The following is a 17,966-nucleotide window of genomic DNA, read 5'->3' on the forward strand; positions in this document are numbered from 1 at the left end:
TAATTTATTATAAAAATACACAGAACAATCAAAATGGTGTAATTAAAATTCATTTCCATTTATCTGATGGTGTTCTAAATGTTTCATATATGCCAGAAAACAAGTCCAGATTAAACTACAGACACTTATAAACGGCACTCGATTGCGTTCGGGAATAAGAGTAAAATTTATCGTTGCAACAATGGGCCAAACACAGAGCGCAACCTGAAATAAATATATAATAGTGTTTAAATGATATTTATTATAATAAATGTTAAAGAATATAAGGAGTGTTATTGACTGATATTGTTTAATAGCAATTGAGAAACATATGTTTGTATCATACAGTAAGTTTACATTACTAAACTGAATTCACAAATACAACTGTGCTATGTAAAACAAAAAATACAACTCTGCTATTTGCTTTTTGTGTGGAATTGTGCCGCTGCTTTATCTAAAGTTTGAATAATACTTAGTTGAGTTGAAATATTTCAATTTTTAAAGATTCAAATGACGGGGCACTACCTGATTGGTAGGTACACCGATCGATTAAAAGCTGGCTTCAACCACTAATTTATAATGTTGAGGCTAGTTGAGTCAGTGCACTTGCGCATTTTACTCTCTATTAACTGCGAGGTTTCTTCATAACCCCTCTCTACGGCTTGACTGGATTATTGTTTATCACTTCATCAGACTAAGCAGTAATTGACCTTAACGACTAATGTTATGTTTAAAAAGCGGACATCCACTCTAGTGTGTCTCTTTCATAAAATGTTGGTCCAATATCACTATTGTAGGCGTTAAAGACCTGGATTTATTAGTATAAGAGAGTGCAGTACCACTACGGGTGATTGAGCAACGTCGTTAGCTGTAGTATTCCCTATAATTGGTCTAGAATACATGGGTATTACATTTATTTTAATTATAACTTTATGTTACCTTCATGTATGTGTTAATGGTTTCATGTTATCTGTTACAGAATCTCTATTTTATCAGAATGTATAGTTCCAATAAAGCACTAAACTTACTTTAAAAGTTGGTAAAAACTTTTTACTAACTTCTGCTGCTGCATCTCGTATAGTTTTCCTTTCCAGCAGACTCATAATGAAGTAAAAGCAAGTCATGGCAGCAGGGGTATAGGATATTTGCTCAACGGCAGCTTTACACACTCCTGCCATTATAGTAGATTCAGGCCACATAGCACTAGATACTGTCAAGAGAAAAAAACTAATAAAATTTTGAAATATATATAATAGTCAAAATATTTGCATACCTTTAATCCAACTATATAGAGTAGGTGCTACAAATAGACCACCATATAAACTGAAACGCAAAACTCTCCACCAGTCATATTCACCTAGTGAAAATAGATATCAATATTTATGAAATAAAAGAATTAATTGTAGTTTATACTTTACCCCATCTTTTCCCTTCGATAGTCTGTTGTATTACGCTACTCGTTGGCCATATAAGACTGTAAGATATCATACCCCGCACCACGGGATATTTCCCCAACAATACTTTCATATTTTGTAATAGTTGAGACATTTTTTGATGAAAAATTTTTATATTTGCATAAATACTAATATTGATAAAGAAATAGCTAACTCAGTAAATGCCTTGTAAAAAAGATATAACTCAATTGTGTTTTGCTAAACTTCATATCTATATTATCAAAACAAAGACCTTGATTTTGAACTTTATCACAGAGTTGGGGTTTTCGTTGCTAAAGGAAAAAATTCATACATGTAAATTAGAACCCCCATCGTTTCCAAATGCGTGTTGGGTATATAATTTTTGTAAGGTTAAATTTGATTGAATGCTGAACGGCTTATCAGATAGGCACCCCACAGTTATATGTATATGGTAAGTCGAGTTATAAAAGAGTTAGTAAGTTTCATTCATTATAACATAATTGAAATTAAACTGCACTAGTTTACATGGCTACGGTTAATTATTTACTCTTCATGTTCGTTTTGGGTGTTTTTAGTGAGCATGGGAAGGTATTGGCACGTGATGGGAAGATAGTTAATGGCACTGATGCAAAGGATGGTGAATTTCCTTTTATGGTAAGAGTTAGTACTACAACATAAATAAATATAAATGCTTCTGTTGGAATTTTGGAGCTTTAACTTTAAAAAACTATAAGAGGTTCTGTCATTGGATTTATAATTATGAAATTAAAAAATAGGTTTCTCTACGACGCGGTGTGCGTCATTCTTGTGGTGCCACATTACTTAATCCAAAATGGGTGCTAACAGCAGCCCATTGTGTTGCCCGTGCAAAACCAGAAAAACTCAATATACAATACGGAAATATAAAACTAAATCAGAATAGCACTAAAATAAGCAATGTATCCAAAATTTATGTGCACGAGGGCTATCTACCTAGCAATAACTATATAAACGATATAGCATTATTAAAACTTAAGGAACCGTTAAAATTTAATAAGAAAGTTAGCAGTGTCCGTTTGCCGGAAATAAAACAAATTACGCCCGGTAATAAAAGTGCCACTTTAATAGGCTGGGGTCTTAATGCGGTAAAGTAAAAAATATCAAGTTTGGTGTATCTTTATTAAGATGTCTATGTTTTTAGACTGGTGGTGTAACACAAAATAGATTGCAAAAAGTGGAACTACAAACATTTACTGATGATGAGTGCAGTCGTCGCCATGAAGTACAACTGCATACGACTACACTCTGTGCTGGTGTACCTAATGGTGGAAAAGGACAATGTAGTGGAGATTCTGGTGGACCGTTATTGATTAATGGAATACAAGTGGGCATCGTATCCTGGAGCCGTAAACCGTGCACTATTGCGCCATATCCAGGTGTGTTTACTGAGGTTTCAGCCTATGTCGACTGGATACTAAATATTGTGCAGAGGAGAGGAGATGATGTTGACGATAGCGATGAAGAGAATGATTCTTTAGAATTAATAATAGGCAATTTAATTGTTGTGAAGAAGAGAAATCCAATCTTTACTTAATTCAAATAAAACAAAAAAAAATGTTGTGCTTTTGCAAAAAAATATGCAAGTGTATTGATTTTTATATTATATAGAATATTCAGAGTTCCACAATAAATATCGAATTAGAGCTATAATTTCTTACTGACCTTTGGTTATTTCATTTTTAGTTTTACTTGGTTGCTATATATAACTGAGGTCTGACTTTATATAAAGGACAGTTTATTTCTCGTTTCATCCTTACTTAAATAATTTTTATAGTATTATCTTATTAATATTATCACTTCATCTTTTTGCTAAGGTTTCTGAAGCATTTTAATGGATTTCTATTTAATTTTTCTGTTAAAAAAAACTATTAATAAATTAACACTTAATATTAAGAATTTAACTTTTCGGAATAAGTTTATCTAAGCAATGAGCTTGTAGTTGCTTTAAAGAACAATTTTTCTTCAACTATCTTGATAATATGAATAATTATTTTTATATTTAAATAACATATTAAAATATTTAAAGTAAGAAACCGATTTCTTTTTATTTTTCCAGGTGTCACTTCGAAAAATTAGAGATGATTCTCACTTTTGTGCTGGTACCATATTAAGCCCAAAATGGATCTTAACTGCAGCGCATTGTTTTACATTCGTGAAGCAACCATTGGATGTGTTAGTTCATTATGGTAGCCATCAGTTGCATTCTCATAACCAAAAATACGCAATAGTAAACCAGATATTAGTGCATGAAGGCTACAGCCCTACATTAGCTATACACGATATTGCATTACTGGAGTTATCAACAATTCTGGAATTCAATGAATATGTGAAAGCAGTAATATTACCAACAATGTATCAAAATGTTGAGGAAGCTTCCAATGTAGAGTTAATCGGCTGGGGTCTAAATGAGGTGTGTGTGATTTTGCATTGTCATATGCTATCATATGACATAATACAATATTTCATATTTCCAGACATTCGGTACATTGCAAAGTATATTGCAAAAAGTTGAACTGGAGTTGGTAACATTAGCAAATTGTCGTCGGGAATTAAACGCATTCTTACAGGAATCAAATCTTTGTGCTGCTGATGTTGGTCAAAAGAAAGGACAGTGCAGCGGTGATTCAGGTGGACCCTTACTATATAACCACAATATACAAATAGGTATAGTTTCATGGAGTCTTAAACCTTGTGCCATGAAACCAGGAGTATTCACAAGTGTTAAAAATTATTTATCATGGATTTATGAGACAATTAATTGAACTATTACATACAAAGTATAACATTTTTAATTTGTACCATTATAATACAATAAATGCATTTAATAATATATGTATATATATATATAATGTCATATATATTTAAGCTTAACTAAGAAATAACAACACAACAAATATTCAAATTCTGAAACGTCAAATTTGTACTAAGCAATTGTTTTGTTTCCAGCTAAATTATCAGCAGATTCGGTGACTTTATGGAATAATCAACTCTCGCTATGTGGTGCATTCATTGTCTTCCTATTCATATATGCTAGAAATATTGTCCACATAACACTACAAATGCTTACGAATACAAGACGGTTGTGTTCGGGTATCACTGAGAAGTTGATAGTTTGTATTATAGGCCAAAAGCATACGCCCACCTGCAAAAGAGATTACTACTTAGAAGAACAAATGCTGTTGTTAGGAAATAGTTTTCTATACATAATAAGTGGGCCAGAACTTTTTCCTAGTCTCTTCAACTGCCCCTTCAAAAGTTTTTAATTCTAACAGGCTCATGCCCATGAAGAAAGTAGCACAAGCAAATGGTCCGTATGAGAATTGTTCTGTTATGGCCTAAAAATGTAAGCGAAATACTTAATATGAATGTAGGTAAATGAGTTAGTAGGATACTTGCTTTCATGAGGGCTATGCGTAGACTCATCTGCGGCCACATTGCAGTACTTAGTCGCACCCAACCGTATAAAGTAGGTGCTACCCACAGAGAACCGAATATACTAAATCGCACGCATTGTTTCCAGTCATAATTTGCTGAGATGTGTAGTTTTTATTATTGTTGTTGTTTATTTTTTTAAATATCCATTGAAGTTGGTTAAGAAATGAATTACTTACTGTAATTTCTGCCCTCAATGGTTTGTTGTACCAGACTTCCGAAGGGCCACAATACGGCATAGGTGATTGCCCCTCTGGTTAGCGGATGTGCATTGACAAAAAGGCGCCATTTCGTTTTAATAAAATTAAAACCCACCCTGTTCATTTTTATCTAAATTAATGCACATTATTTTATCTTTTCTTAGCATTTGCAATTAGTAAAGAAATTAAAACAGATGACTTTGAAAATATATTTAAATTTTTTTATTATAAATAACGCATTTATATATGCATTCACGCGACTTTAACAGACATAATGGATCGTCAACAAAAACATTTCCTGTTTTGTTTTCTAATTTTTTTATTTTTTATTTATTATTTAAATATCAGAATTTTATTTTTAGCCACACGCATGCGATATTTATTAGGAAATAAAAAAATATATATAATTGCATTCAGTTTTAAAATTTTCAAGATCAAGGACGCTTATTAATAATTATACACTTTTCACAAGGCCTCTGTTTCAGTTAATATATTTAATTTTTACTTAAGCACACATATGCATACTCTAAGCAGTTTATAGTTTTTTTATATATACTATATATGAGCAAGTAGACTGAATTCTTCAAGACTAAATGCTGGCAGATATGCACGAGAACTAAATCGGTACATATTTTTGAAAACGAATTTTCGGAATGCACATTGCAAGCGATCGGCTAACGAAAAGCTTTTTGGGTTGCATTCACGTAAAAGCTTTGATCATCAGGATACGTCAGAAGCTTTTTATGATCCACTTTAAATAAAAAAGCCACACTGATATTTGACTATATATATTCTATACTGACTTGTAATGAACTTGGAAATTTCTTGAAACCTATTGTTGATTTATTTATTATTAGATCTTTAAGAATCAACGAATGATAACTTGTAAAACCTTATATGCTCATAATTGATGAGAATCAAAGCATGGAAAAGCTATATTCGATTAAATAAATATTTATACATTAAATATATATCGACTCTTGCCAATATACTTCCTTATTCCAATATATGTTCTTCCATTTTATGTGATAAATGCATCACATAAAATGGAACGTGATGACTATCATTTTTTATGTTAGTTTTTAGTGTGGCGGCCTTGTGCATAAAAGCCCAGTTGAACTCAAATAATGCCCCGCTGTGGTACCACGGATAAGTGTTGTTCATACGCAGATCACAAAGATCGCAAGAGGAACACTTGAACACAAATAATGCCCCGCTGTGGTACCACGGATAAGTGTTGTTCATACGCAGATCACAACGATCGCAAGAGGAACACTTGAACACAAATACTGCCCTACTGTGATACCACGGATTAGTATTGTTCATACGCAAATCAGAACGGTTCCAAAAGGATCTTAATCCTTTCCTACAAATGTATTTATGTTAATGATGCACAAATTCAAATATTCATTTTGATTTGTTCATCATTTTTACATTGCGTTTTCAGAAAAGATATATATTCTGTTGATATTGAGGATTTCTTTTATTTAATTTTGCTCTTTAATACTTTATTTCCGCTCTATATTATAATATTAGAAAAATTGTATACATAATGTAACTCGAGCTTATTCAATTTAGTAATGTAAATAATTCTCATTTTGTTGGATTATCAGTTAATGTATCAAAAAATTACCCATTATTTAAATATTCAAAAATTATAATTCTCATTATGTAGAGTTGTTTTTTTCTATAAAAGACAATTTTTTCATTGAAATCTTATTGAATCTTGATTATTTTAATATATATATGTATAATTATTAGGAGATATATTTGCATAAATTTCTATTGCCGTTAATTTTATTAAAATTTGTACCGGTGGTTACGACATTCCAAAGTTTTTTACGGTGATCGGTATTTTTTTCCGAAAATTTTGTGTGTGAAAAATAAGACTAAATGTCACATACTTATTTCGATAAAAGAGAAAATGAGATAAATGCAATAGTGTAAACACTTATAAAAAAAATTTTGTAAAACCGTTAAAGATCTTGATCTGTTTTGAGTCTACTTTTATATTTCTAAAGAAAATGAAGCATTTTTAGATTACTATTTGTATATGTGATATTTAGAAGAATCTTCATAAACCAAGATTTTAGTTTTTGAGAAAAAAAAATTTTATCTTATCTCGTTTTTATAGGCAATAATACAAAAATTTTTATACAATATGCAAAGCTAGTAATGTGTGTCGCCTATATGATATATAATTTTTCTTAAGCAACTAAGATTTTATGTAAATATTAACAAATTGGACTTCGGACGGTGTGTAAAATGTTGGCAGCACATGCGCGATCAGCTGATAAATAAACGTATGTAAGCATATTGTGTGTTGTTCACTTTTGCATACAATTTTAAGTATTTTTACAATTTTAAATGTGTACGAGGATACATAAAACATTTACTTTAATTTCAAAAATGAATATTAGTATTATTCATTATTATCATAAACTATCCAACTCAATAATTTACAAAGTCATCTGTTGATATAATTGCTGATTCGTCTATACTTACTTAAAAAATTATTTGTATTTAACAAATATAAATCACTTTCTTGTTTCTTTAACTTCGGCAATTTAACGCTTTTGCCGATTTATAATAATTAACAAATTCTATTATCACATTTTTAAAAAATTCTTTTGGTCACATTAACCTTTTTTCAAACTGATTTTGTGTAGTAATCAACTAATTAAGAGTAAATTTTTGGTTTTATCTCTTGCTTTGCATAAAACAGCTGTTTCGTTCATTGCTGGTGTTGCCACACATGCGACAATTATTTAAAAAAGTTTTAGTTCTAAAAATACATACTATACTTCATATACATACTTCTTTTAATATATTATGCATATTTTATTTATTTTTTTGTTAATAGTTATTGTATATAATCACAGAATATTTATAACATACTTTTTGTATATGTATATTGACTCGAATTTTACAAAAAACTATATTGATATGATAAAAAACCTATTTGTTATAATAAAGAAAAAAGATAAAGCTTTTATTCTTGAAAGAATGGCATAGAATGGTAGTTATTATTAAGAGAATGTATATACATGTATATAATATATATAAAAAAATTCACATTCATTAAAGAAATTAGTAATTAAGTGACATTTTTAAATAGGATTATCACAATTACTATTGTTGTGCAGTTCAAACGGAAACTGAAAACTCAACCCATATTTGGAGTATAATATATGGTAAGATTCTATATTATTTAAATTAAAGTAACTAATTTCTTTTATTACTTTATTGTATTATTGAAAAATATATTAAATATTGAATTTAAATATTTCGGATCTCTTATATCTTTAAGTAAAAATTTTCCAGTTTTTTTAATATTAAAAATGTTTATCAAGTTTATGCTTAATATTATTCTCGTCTTAATTATTTTATATTTCATTAAAAATTAAGATATATAGACTAATACAAACGATGATGTTATTTCTTATTTATTCTTCTCTCCCTATCCATGTCGAACTCAATTCATTCAACAAATTTCTATAGTACAGATCGGCCAGTTTTATAACTCTTGGAGTTACTTCTTTGTTTTTCTCCTTCTCTCATTTTTCAGGTTCTATTTGCATATTTTATTTTTCCAAATGTTTATTCGGAAGTTATTTCATAAAATCTGCCTAATCTTCATCGTACATTACTTGGTAGCCTAGTGATGTGTTTAATAAAATATTAACGATGTGTTAGTTCCTTAGTAAGCATTTAAGCATATCACTAAAATTGCATTCTAGTACAACTTTTTAATATATTTTAATAAAATATAATATTGTCAATAATCTCCAAATGCTTTGTATGAATTGTATAAAACCATATACATTTTTTGAGGATATTTTGAGGATTGCAACAACTTAATCCATTGAGTTAAAAAAAGAAGTTGTATTAGTAGACCTTTCAACAATCCTGATATCTTGTATTCTTTTTTAATTAAGGATTCAAAAATCGGTTTATGTGAAAAATTGGAGACTCACACCACAACGTGACAAAGCGGCGAATTGTGCTATTTGCGGAATATCTATATATATATAAACTTTATATATTTGTTTGTTAATTCTATTTATTCTATTATTATGTCTATAAGAATTAGTTGGATGATCAATGTGAATTGCAGAGATTTTCATTATGCTGATCTGATTTATCTTAAATTTAAACTATTTTAAGACTAATTACCATTAGTTAATTTGTCACATAAAATCAAAAAGTTTTTGATTTAGATAATATGTAGATTTATGTTGTTGTAACCCAGTTGGTAGAACTGAATCGCACTTAATCATCTGACGAATGCCTTCAGAACGTAGATACGGCCGCTTCTGTTCTGTTCTAATTAATGACTGCAAGATATAAATTTTCAATATCTTTCTTTAATGTTTTTTTTTGTTATATATATAGATATATATAGTATATAGATATACTGAGGCCACATAATAATACCAAACGTATTAACATTTAAGAGAGGTTACGAGTAATTATATGACAATAACTTATTTCTGCTTTACTTTTATAGAATTACTCTAAGATTTTGTTAATTGCTAATGAAAAATTTAATAATAAATAAAAAAATAATTTTACTCATTTCTAATCAATTAATAATTTATTATGAGCTTTTATCTTTAAAGTTCTAAGTCACTAAATAAATATTCAAATATTACACCAGAATATATAGTTTCAAATGTACGGTAGTAATTCAATACAAAATACAAAATGTATATAAATAACAAATTAATATTAATATTATTAATGTTTGCTTAACACAATAAATAATAAATTTAATGGAACATATTTAAGTTTCAAATTAAATTTAACTTATTCTTATAAAAACTTCAATCTTAGCTTATCAATTCACTTCACACAGTAATAAAATGGAGTTTAATTCTTAAAAAAAAATAGTGTTTTATATTAAAAAACAAAAACAAACAATAATAATTATATCGATTAAATGCAAATAACAATTGAATTCATAATAAAAAAAAATAATATAAAACTATTTAGGTTATCAAACATTTTATATAAAATTGAATTATTTTAAATGTTAAAGTTCAAAGGTTTTATTTAAGGGTTTAGTTTTTAATTTTAATTAATTAAAAAATAGTTTATAACTAATTTACTTTGGTATTTATAATTGTTTTAATTAATTTTTAATATATATTATTTGTTAATTTCGTGCGTAATTCGTTTCAATATATGTAAACGCCTTAAATAAATTTGTTTGTATATTTAAGTTCACTGAATTTTGTTATAGATAATTAATAATTAAAAATATTTTGTTGGAAAAATGTGGAATTAACTATATTGAGATACATATTCTGTCCAAAGAGTTGCGGAAAACGCGTCCGTCGGCAGTACTGAATTTTATTAAATTAGTTATTTCTATGTGCCAAATTTAAAATGCTGAAAAATAATTAAAAATTTTTTTTGATACTTGTATACTTTCACCATCTGCGATCACTGAAGATCGACTATAGTTTTTTCGATTCTCAGCGACCTTTTTTAGATCAAACCAGAAAGACCTATCTACCCTATAGGGTTCCATGACGTTTTAAACAATAATTATTGACTGTATCCGAGTATCTAAAAAATTTTCTTTTAGAAAAAAATATATAACTTTATAGATAAGTATATATGTATGTAAAGAAGAAGCTACCTATATTATTGGTCTTTTGCATTGAGCCTAATCGTTGTTTAATTTTTATATGCATTTTCGAAATATCATATAAAATAGAAAAGAGGTTTAAATTCGACTTAAAATGACGTAGCCGGGCACAAAGAGTAGCAAAACTTAATGTATCGTACATAATATACTACACATAATATAAATGTGCAACAATTGGGGAAATATATAATTTATAAAATTTAATAAACTTTGTGTGTTCTAGCTTAACAGACAGCACGTTCGTATTTCCGTTAATCCGTTAATCCGCAAAATTAAACATCTATAACACTGTCATTCTTCTTCATTTCCATGAGATGTGTTTGTTTGAGTTTCTCTTGCATTTGTGTGAGCATGTCTTGCATGCGTCGTATTTCCTCGTCTTTCTGTAATAGCAGACGATCTGTTTCTGAAATAGCGGCATCGAAGCCATTCGTGGAACTAATAGAATCACGCTTCAATTTCCCGCGCTCACGCAACGCATGTTGCGATATTTGCGAAATACACTGGGCACGAAAGTTTTCATAATGCACATCCTGAGTTGTATCTTTCAGATCTTGCATATGTGTGGAAATGAGAAAAGTACGCAACTTTATGAAATCACTGTGCTCAGGATCCTCAACATCGACGACACCCCATGGATATTGTCGACCACGTACTTTTTTCCCAGCCACTTCCAAAATGGTGTTACTGCCTACCACAGCAAATGGTATTGAGGCTTTCAGTTCACGATCTTGTTGCTTAAAGTCATCATCTTCATCTGAATCGCATTCAGGAAATTGATAAAGTTGTATTTTATTATCTTCAAGATCTTGTAAAATATTTTCTTTCAATTTGCGCACTTCTGCTTTAGTCAAACAATCGGCTTTAGCGATTACCAAAACAATGTTGACTTTGCGATGTAAACGCCTTATCAGATCCAGATCCATTTGTCGTAAACTATAAAAATAAATATTTTTTAATAAATTATAGTTATAAAATTTAATCACTATTACTATTTACCTGTGACCCCAAGGTGGGACAAAGTATAAACAACAATGTACTCGATTGTCCTGTATATTGCGACGATTTAAGCCACTTTCATCAGTGAAATATTGACGAAACTGTTATGGATTAAAACAATTTATTAGTGATAAACAATTTCATACGGGGAGTCATTTTATATTCTATTTCTTATATTTATTACCTGTTCATCAATATATGCTGTGCATACACGCCAGCTATCCTCGCAATTAATGCTATCACCAAATCCAGGAGTGTCCACTACTGTCAATCTCAAACGCACACCTTTCTCTTCAATATCCATGGTCTTCTTTTCAATTCTGGTGGTCTTTTCAATTCTGTCTTCGACATTTGGTATAATACGATTTTTATACAGATCTCCTAAGAATAAACTATTGATAAGCGTAGACTTGCCTAGACCTGATTCACCAACAACCATTAAAGTAAATTCAAATCCACGTTTTACAGATTTTCGATGTACTTGTTCGGGAAGTGTTGCAAAACCAATGTAATCACGATCTTTATCGAAAGACGGTGTTTTAGCTGAAAATAAGAAACGAAAATAATAAATTAATACATCAGATCTAATGTTATTATAGATTAAAATATTATAGATATTTTTGTTTTATGTCGTCAATCATATTGACTCTAAATATTCAAGCCTAAAAGAAAAAAATGTTTTTTTCCTTACAAATATTCAGGATTCTCATGTTTTGTGTAGCACAGGTTCTTTATATATTTGTATAATCTAAGAAATTATATTAATTGTACAATCTAGAAGAATTAAAGATCTTTATAAAGATTAATTCAATACCTACGTTGACCATAACTTAAACAGTAAAAATAATGACAGTAAAATTATTATTTGTCTGGAGAGTTCTCTTATATTTAGATGGATTTCTCATGGATTAGAAAATTAAGGTTTTAGACAGACTCATAAGCACGACTAGCATTATCAAAAAGATATCGACATAGAATAAGTTATATATCTTATTTTATATAAGGATTAGATTTTGTGATTTTTAAAACAGTTTATGACTTTTGCTCGACCTTTCGCTAAGTAACATACAGTATATGTTAAATAGCTATAGTCTCTAGAGGATTATCCGCTTCTGTTATTTACGCTGATTATATGGGTTTCATCGTCTTATAATTTAATTAAACGGGGAATATAGGTCCCAGGATTACCAAACTAGAATAAAAAATAGTCCTAAATACTATACTTAGTATGAAAGATAATCACTACAGTCTTCAAAATGTAGCTGAATAGTAGTTCTTTAAAATAGGATGCGAGACTTACATTATATATTAGGTAGTTAAAATAATGTTGACTTAGTAGACTTAGTAGAGAAAGGATTGAAGCAACAATTCTTAGATATTTTGTTTATGCGAGCTTGAAGTGGTCTTATGTTATCCTCAATTAAATTCTTTCAAAGGGGATAAATACGAATGCCAATATACGTTAATGTGCGCGTGTTAACGATGCAAAGGACGAATTAGTACTTTGATATTATCCCTACAGCAAACAATGAAACAAAACAAAAATACTTTTATAACACTTGAACGAACACAGCTCATTAAGGGTCACATGTATTAATGCCACACCCCTGCGGTGTTGCATACATAAGCAGCATTATTTCACTGGGCGTAAATAAGAAATTTTCGTACTAAATTCAAGCACGGCCTTTCAATTTAAAACAAACAAATATTGCAGCGAAGGCATTCAGGATATGCACTCCCAAGTATATGTGCTCCCAAGTCCTTTAAAGTGCATTGTCGTACTAAATATTTTCACTTAAGCGTGGAACACCATTTAGAGGTACTAGAAAGTGCAAAGGGATGCTTGGAAGTTACACAACTCGGTTTAGATGTTTTGATAGCTTTGTTCTCGACTTTATAAAGGATATGAAAAACGAATCCTAAAGGATATTTAATTTCTACACTTACACATTTTACTTCTCGATTATGTGCGTAGTTTTGTTTTTTCAAATAATTTTGTTGGGTGTTATCCTTTTTTTGGAGTGATTTGAGGTTGTATTATGTGCGTAGCTCGGAAATGTTTAGATTTTTTTTATTTAAAAAACTTTTATAAAAATTACTTAAAAACTACAATATTTTCTTAATTTCCACTTATTATCAGTATAAAGGTAAAATGTTTATAAAAGAATTGAACATTTTTTCTGTGAACACTGCGGTTTTCCAATCCGAACTATTTTTCACGGACCATAAGGACAAAGTAGTTACAGGCAATTGGAATACTTTTATTTAGGCAGTAAAAAACTGTTATTATTATATTATTTATATAGTTGTTAAATTATTGCTTTATTAGTTGGATTTTTTTATTTCTTTATACTTAATTATGAACTATTAATAATCACTTTTCCTCGCTCAATGGTAATGGTATATATTTTGTTGATATTTCAGTAGTTCTGAAATGTTTGTTATCATTCCAGTTTTAGTGCGCACGCGCTTCATAGAGAAGATTATGGAAAAATCTCCCTTAAATTTAACCCAAATACTCTGTGAGCACAAATAGGGTAAAATAATACTGTATAATAGTGTTACTGTGACATTAACTGTAAGTACTTCTATGATTATGTGATAACTTAATAACACAAATTTTGAAATAAATGATAAACAATGCAATATTCTTCAAAAGATAATGTAGATGAAATATTACTTCAGAAGTTGCCTTAGATACATAATTGCCCTATACATAAGAGGAACTACTAGTGTTTTTGGATGAAGCCTTTCAAAAACCTTATTTGGCAGTTTCTGCTTATTGTTGTTGTTAAAGTCTAGGTGATAAATAAAGTAATGCGAGTAACAGACTTAAAAAATTTACTGTGTTTCTGACACGGGCCTTCCCGTGTATTTTCTATTTATTGCTAATGTTGTAATCTAGATAGTCCATTAATTGATGGGAAACCTGTTGGCTTTACCATTCTTGGAAACGTTAAACCTAGAACGTGATGTAGTGATACAAATTGATGTGAGTGATATACTGGAAGATAAAGCGGAATTTAAGCCGTAGTAAGTCTCCGATAATGTACCTTCCATGACATTTTCTACCCTTCAATTAAGGGAAAATCTATCTTACCATATTTGGGAACGATAAAACTAGGACAGAATATAGTGATATGAGTCAATATAAGGGATAAGGAATTTAATTGAATTTAAGCAGTACGAAGTCTCAGAAAATTAACAAAGTTACTGAGACAAAGACTTCGATTAAAATAATGACGTTGAAGAAATTATGGTGTTATTGGGTAAAGAGTTGTAGTTTCGAAATACGTTAGGAATATATGGAAAATTCAGTATTTTTTTGTTTAATTTAACAATAAAATCAATGCAAAATACTGCAGCAACTAATGCATAAGTTTGGTTTTTAAAAATTAAAATATCTAAAGACAAATATTGTTTATATCAAAAACCGATAGCATGAAAAGGGACTTCAAAGGCGGTCAAGTCTTTCTCCTACCGCCACACGTCTACTCAATACTTTCGTTGCAGTCTCAAGAAAAGTGAGTTAAGACGATTTCTTTAAGAACTGTAGGATATCATGCATTATAAATGGAATAATAGTCGGTACTTCTGGGGATAGCAGTGCATGTTTTTAGTCAGGTTTTTAATACCCGTCATTATAACTATTATCGCCCTCTTCTATTTAGATACATTTTTAATCTTCAATTTTTATATACTGTACTGAACTTTCTGCAAACATTTCATATATTTACTCTGTACTAATATTCTGAAAAATTTCTCTTAATACTTACATTCTCTTCACGTTCTCATTCATCCCCTTTAAGGTTGCAAAATCGACAATAATGGAACGTATATGTGCTCCTTAACTATAATCAAATGACAGTTAATGTTAAAATGTCATCTGGTGTCAGACGAAATAAAGCACCCTGCTTCCTATCGATAACAAAAGGATTTGTCAAAACTCTCAACACAAAAAGCGGGAAGAATGGAATCGATTTTTTCATTGTTGACATTTTTATTAAAACCGAAAGCAAAATCAAAACAATTGAAAGTACAAAGCAACTGGAAGTGCCACATGACGATGCATACGGGTAGATAGAATATAAAGGCTGAATATTTATGAAGAATGATAGGTACTTGAAAAAGAATAAAGTATAATTTAATTTTATTTTTTTTCAATTTGCATAAGTTACTGTAATTGATACCCGCTGACATATATTAAATGAAGAAAATAAATAAAAAAAATTATTATCGTAAACTTTAAAGTTTAATGTTTATTAAAACAGAAATCCTCTTTTAATATAAACATCAAACGTATCTAACGTAGATCAGAGATTTAACTCTGAAAGAAATTTAAATAAATTTAAAACTGCTTTAATAACATAAATTCTCGTACGTAACAACAAAGCCCTCACAAGACTCTTTAAACGTGGGTGTTCCCATTCATACTCCACTACAACAAGCCAGCAGCCAGCAGCCAGCAACATGAAAGCATTACAAAGCCAATGGAGCAGCAAGAAGGAACGCGTTTCACATTGAAAAATGCTTCAATGAATCTGAAGCAGGCGGTGCGCTTCTGCTCCGGTATCGGTTCTGCATGCTCAACGAGTGCAGTGTGTCGCGTGATGCTCAATTGTTTATTAGGGGTCCCAAGCTCTCGGTTCAAAAAAAAAAACATGCATATAAAAAATGAAATGGAAAGATTAACCCACATTTATTCATTTATGTATCTGGGATACAAGTTGCACTTTAAATCGCTAATTTCCATTGACATTTATTATTTAAACGTGTCAAGATATGTGTTACATTCCGTGTCAGCAAGCTATCATATTTTATTATGTTTATTTTATCGGATATTTATGGAAGACTTTATGATATGTACATACGTTTTAGGTATAAATTTATTATGTTTCTGTTATGATAATAGTATGTATTGTATACATCACTGGTAGTATAAAATATAGTAGGAAAGAATTAATTATTTCTAAATAATATATTGATAAACCATCATTTCATTTAACCATCGTCTCAACTTAACTAATACCTATAATCTTTAAATAATAGAATATCATACCATAAATGCTTTAGGAAGAAATCTGTTTATATTGCAAGCGAAATTTTATTGTTAGATTTTAAACCATTAATCTCTTAATATAGAGAATTCAGTTTAGGGAAAATATTAGTATAAGTATAAAATGTCAAGCATATCGAATGCAAAACATCAAGTTAGTTTAATGTAAGTAACACTTAATTTTATCAAAACTAATCTTTAAAGAAATAACGCCCTAGATAACACAAATTGACCTTTTTTACTAATCCATTTTATTTGCTTCACAATCGACTATTATGCTTATATAAAAGTTCCTATATATTAACAGAGCTTTGAAAAGCTTGAGTAGTTGAAGATTCTTGATAGATCATAGTTCAAATCTCATCTAGTTCAAATTAGACAAAATCCCTAACAGTCAGCTGCTCCAACTACAATGGAACCAAATCTGTACTACGGTATTAAAAAGGAGAGGTCACTGCATATTAGAAAGGTATGTAAAAACGCTTAGTGTACCCTGTAAAAACTTCTGTCAGGTTTCTGGCACTGCAGATGACATGAATATTGGACTCCACCTTATGTGTCAGGGCACATCATTAGGCAAGAGATCCAAAACCTTTTCTGTTTCTTGTCTAACTGACCTGTCAAAACTGACATACTTAAAAATGAGGGATATACCTAGGCTAGTTTATAGGTTTGTTAGGTCAATTCCCTTCCATATAAATAGCAAAAATATAAATTTTTAAAGGAAAACTATACGTACACTTAATGCTGCGGATTTCTATCTATATTACAATGGGTTATTACTTATGTTTAAGCGAGCTTTGCTGTAAAAACCTCTCTAGTAATTACTGATATATTTAAGTCTTAGTTATTAGGCAACATACTCGTTCTAAAATAAAAGAAACAAATCTTAGCTACTTTGAATACTGCACTACATTAAACCAAACTGATGTTTTTATGAATTACACCTTTATTGATCCTCAAATCACCAATGTAGGTATTGATACTGTTAAGCCTCTATGAAAGTGCACGAATAAATAAGCCTGGCGGATACTTCAAATATAGACTTTACAAAAATATCTTTTGTTAACTGCGGAAGTTGTTTTTAATACTTAGATTTCACACTCCCGGTATATGTATGGTAACAACAAGACTTGAACAGAAGAGAAAGCTCAGCCGCTACTTAAACAATTTTAGTAATCCTATTTACT

At 29.8% G+C, this 17,966-nt stretch overlaps 5 protein-coding genes across 7 annotated transcripts; 2 read left to right on the forward strand and 3 right to left on the reverse strand.

Annotated features, from left to right (window-relative positions):
• Positions 1-5: 5 nt before the first annotated feature.
• On the reverse strand, positions 6-5,664 carry LOC119671706 (protein sym1). 2 transcript variants are annotated; one of them, XM_038082458.1, is made up of 5 exons: positions 5,591-5,664; positions 1,398-1,561; positions 1,253-1,336; positions 1,038-1,189; positions 6-204 (listed from the first exon to the last, which is right to left on the reverse strand). In XM_038082458.1, exons 2-5 carry the CDS (start codon positions 1,525-1,527, stop codon positions 43-45), a joined length of 528 nt encoding a protein of 175 aa, XP_037938386.1. In that variant the 5' UTR covers positions 1,528-1,561; positions 5,591-5,664; the 3' UTR covers positions 6-42. The 2 variants fall into 2 exon arrangements, with proteins under 2 accessions (XP_037938386.1, XP_037938385.1); XM_038082457.1 differs by having other exon boundaries at positions 1,008-1,189.
• On the forward strand, positions 1,909-2,967 carry LOC119667190 (trypsin-1). Its single transcript, XM_038076479.1, has 3 exons — positions 1,909-2,048; positions 2,171-2,518; positions 2,575-2,967. The coding sequence occupies exons 1-3, from the start codon at positions 1,920-1,922 to the stop codon at positions 2,965-2,967; spliced, it is 870 nt and encodes a 289-aa protein (XP_037932407.1). The 5' UTR covers positions 1,909-1,919.
• LOC119667191 (plasma kallikrein-like) lies at positions 3,552-4,195 on the forward strand. Its single transcript, XM_038076480.1, has 3 exons — positions 3,552-3,605; positions 3,670-3,843; positions 3,908-4,195. Exons 1-3 carry the CDS (start codon positions 3,552-3,554, stop codon positions 4,193-4,195), a joined length of 516 nt encoding a protein of 171 aa, XP_037932408.1.
• On the reverse strand, positions 4,302-7,701 carry LOC119671704 (mpv17-like protein). 2 transcript variants are annotated; one of them, XM_038082455.1, is made up of 5 exons: positions 7,571-7,701; positions 5,045-5,195; positions 4,830-4,963; positions 4,637-4,768; positions 4,302-4,575 (listed from the first exon to the last, which is right to left on the reverse strand). In XM_038082455.1, the coding sequence occupies exons 2-5, from the start codon at positions 5,187-5,189 to the stop codon at positions 4,417-4,419; spliced, it is 570 nt and encodes a 189-aa protein (XP_037938383.1). In that variant the 5' UTR covers positions 5,190-5,195; positions 7,571-7,701; the 3' UTR covers positions 4,302-4,416. The 2 variants fall into 2 exon arrangements, with proteins under 2 accessions (XP_037938383.1, XP_037938384.1); XM_038082456.1 differs by lacking the exon at positions 7,571-7,701 and having other exon boundaries at positions 5,045-5,220.
• A 3,271-nt stretch (positions 7,702-10,972) lies between these two features.
• Positions 10,973-13,820, reverse strand: LOC119671707 (septin-2). The gene is made up of 4 exons (XM_038082459.1): positions 13,668-13,820; positions 11,905-12,263; positions 11,721-11,821; positions 10,973-11,657 (listed from the first exon to the last, which is right to left on the reverse strand). Exons 1-4 carry the CDS (start codon positions 13,669-13,671, stop codon positions 10,994-10,996), a joined length of 1,128 nt encoding a protein of 375 aa, XP_037938387.1. The 5' UTR covers positions 13,672-13,820; the 3' UTR covers positions 10,973-10,993.
• Positions 13,821-17,966: the final 4,146 nt, after the last annotated feature.

Source organism: Teleopsis dalmanni, chromosome 1 (genome assembly GCF_002237135.1).
Source record: "Teleopsis dalmanni isolate 2A chromosome 1, ASM223713v2, whole genome shotgun sequence".
NCBI lineage: Eukaryota > Metazoa > Arthropoda > Insecta > Diptera > Diopsidae > Teleopsis > Teleopsis dalmanni.

Coding starts and splice junctions, on each gene's coding strand:
- LOC119667190 (XM_038076479.1), top strand. CDS start 1,920: ATGGCTACGGTTAATTATTTACTCTTCATGTTCGTTTTGGGTGTTTTT. Junction 2,049..2,170: donor ATGGTGAATTTCCTTTTATG/GTAAGAGTTAGT, acceptor ATTAAAAAATAG/GTTTCTCTACGACGCGGTGT. Junction 2,519..2,574: donor TAGGCTGGGGTCTTAATGCG/GTAAAGTAAAAA, acceptor CTATGTTTTTAG/ACTGGTGGTGTAACACAAAA.
- LOC119671706 (XM_038082457.1), bottom strand. CDS start 1,527: ATGTCTCAACTATTACAAAATATGAAAGTATTGTTGGGGAAATATCCC. Junction 1,337..1,397: donor TATCGAAGGGAAAAGATGGG/GTAAAGTATAAA, acceptor TATTTTCACTAG/GTGAATATGACTGGTGGAGA. Junction 205..1,007: donor AGTTTTTACCAACTTTTAAA/GTAAGTTTAGTG, acceptor TATTTATTTCAG/GTTGCGCTCTGTGTTTGGCC.
- LOC119671704 (XM_038082455.1), bottom strand. CDS start 5,189: ATGAACAGGGTGGGTTTTAATTTTATTAAAACGAAATGGCGCCTTTTT. Junction 4,964..5,044: donor CATTGAGGGCAGAAATTACA/GTAAGTAATTCA, acceptor TACACATCTCAG/CAAATTATGACTGGAAACAA. Junction 4,576..4,636: donor AGTTCTGGCCCACTTATTAT/GTATAGAAAACT, acceptor TCTCTTTTGCAG/GTGGGCGTATGCTTTTGGCC.
- LOC119671707 (XM_038082459.1), bottom strand. Junction 11,822..11,904: donor CAGCATATATTGATGAACAG/GTAATAAATATA, acceptor AATCCATAACAG/TTTCGTCAATATTTCACTGA. Junction 11,658..11,720: donor GTCCCACCTTGGGGTCACAG/GTAAATAGTAAT, acceptor TTATTTTTATAG/TTTACGACAAATGGATCTGG.
- LOC119667191 (XM_038076480.1), top strand. CDS start 3,552: ATGGATCTTAACTGCAGCGCATTGTTTTACATTCGTGAAGCAACCATT. Junction 3,606..3,669: donor GTGAAGCAACCATTGGATGT/GTTAGTTCATTA, acceptor ATAGTAAACCAG/ATATTAGTGCATGAAGGCTA. Junction 3,844..3,907: donor TCGGCTGGGGTCTAAATGAG/GTGTGTGTGATT, acceptor TCATATTTCCAG/ACATTCGGTACATTGCAAAG.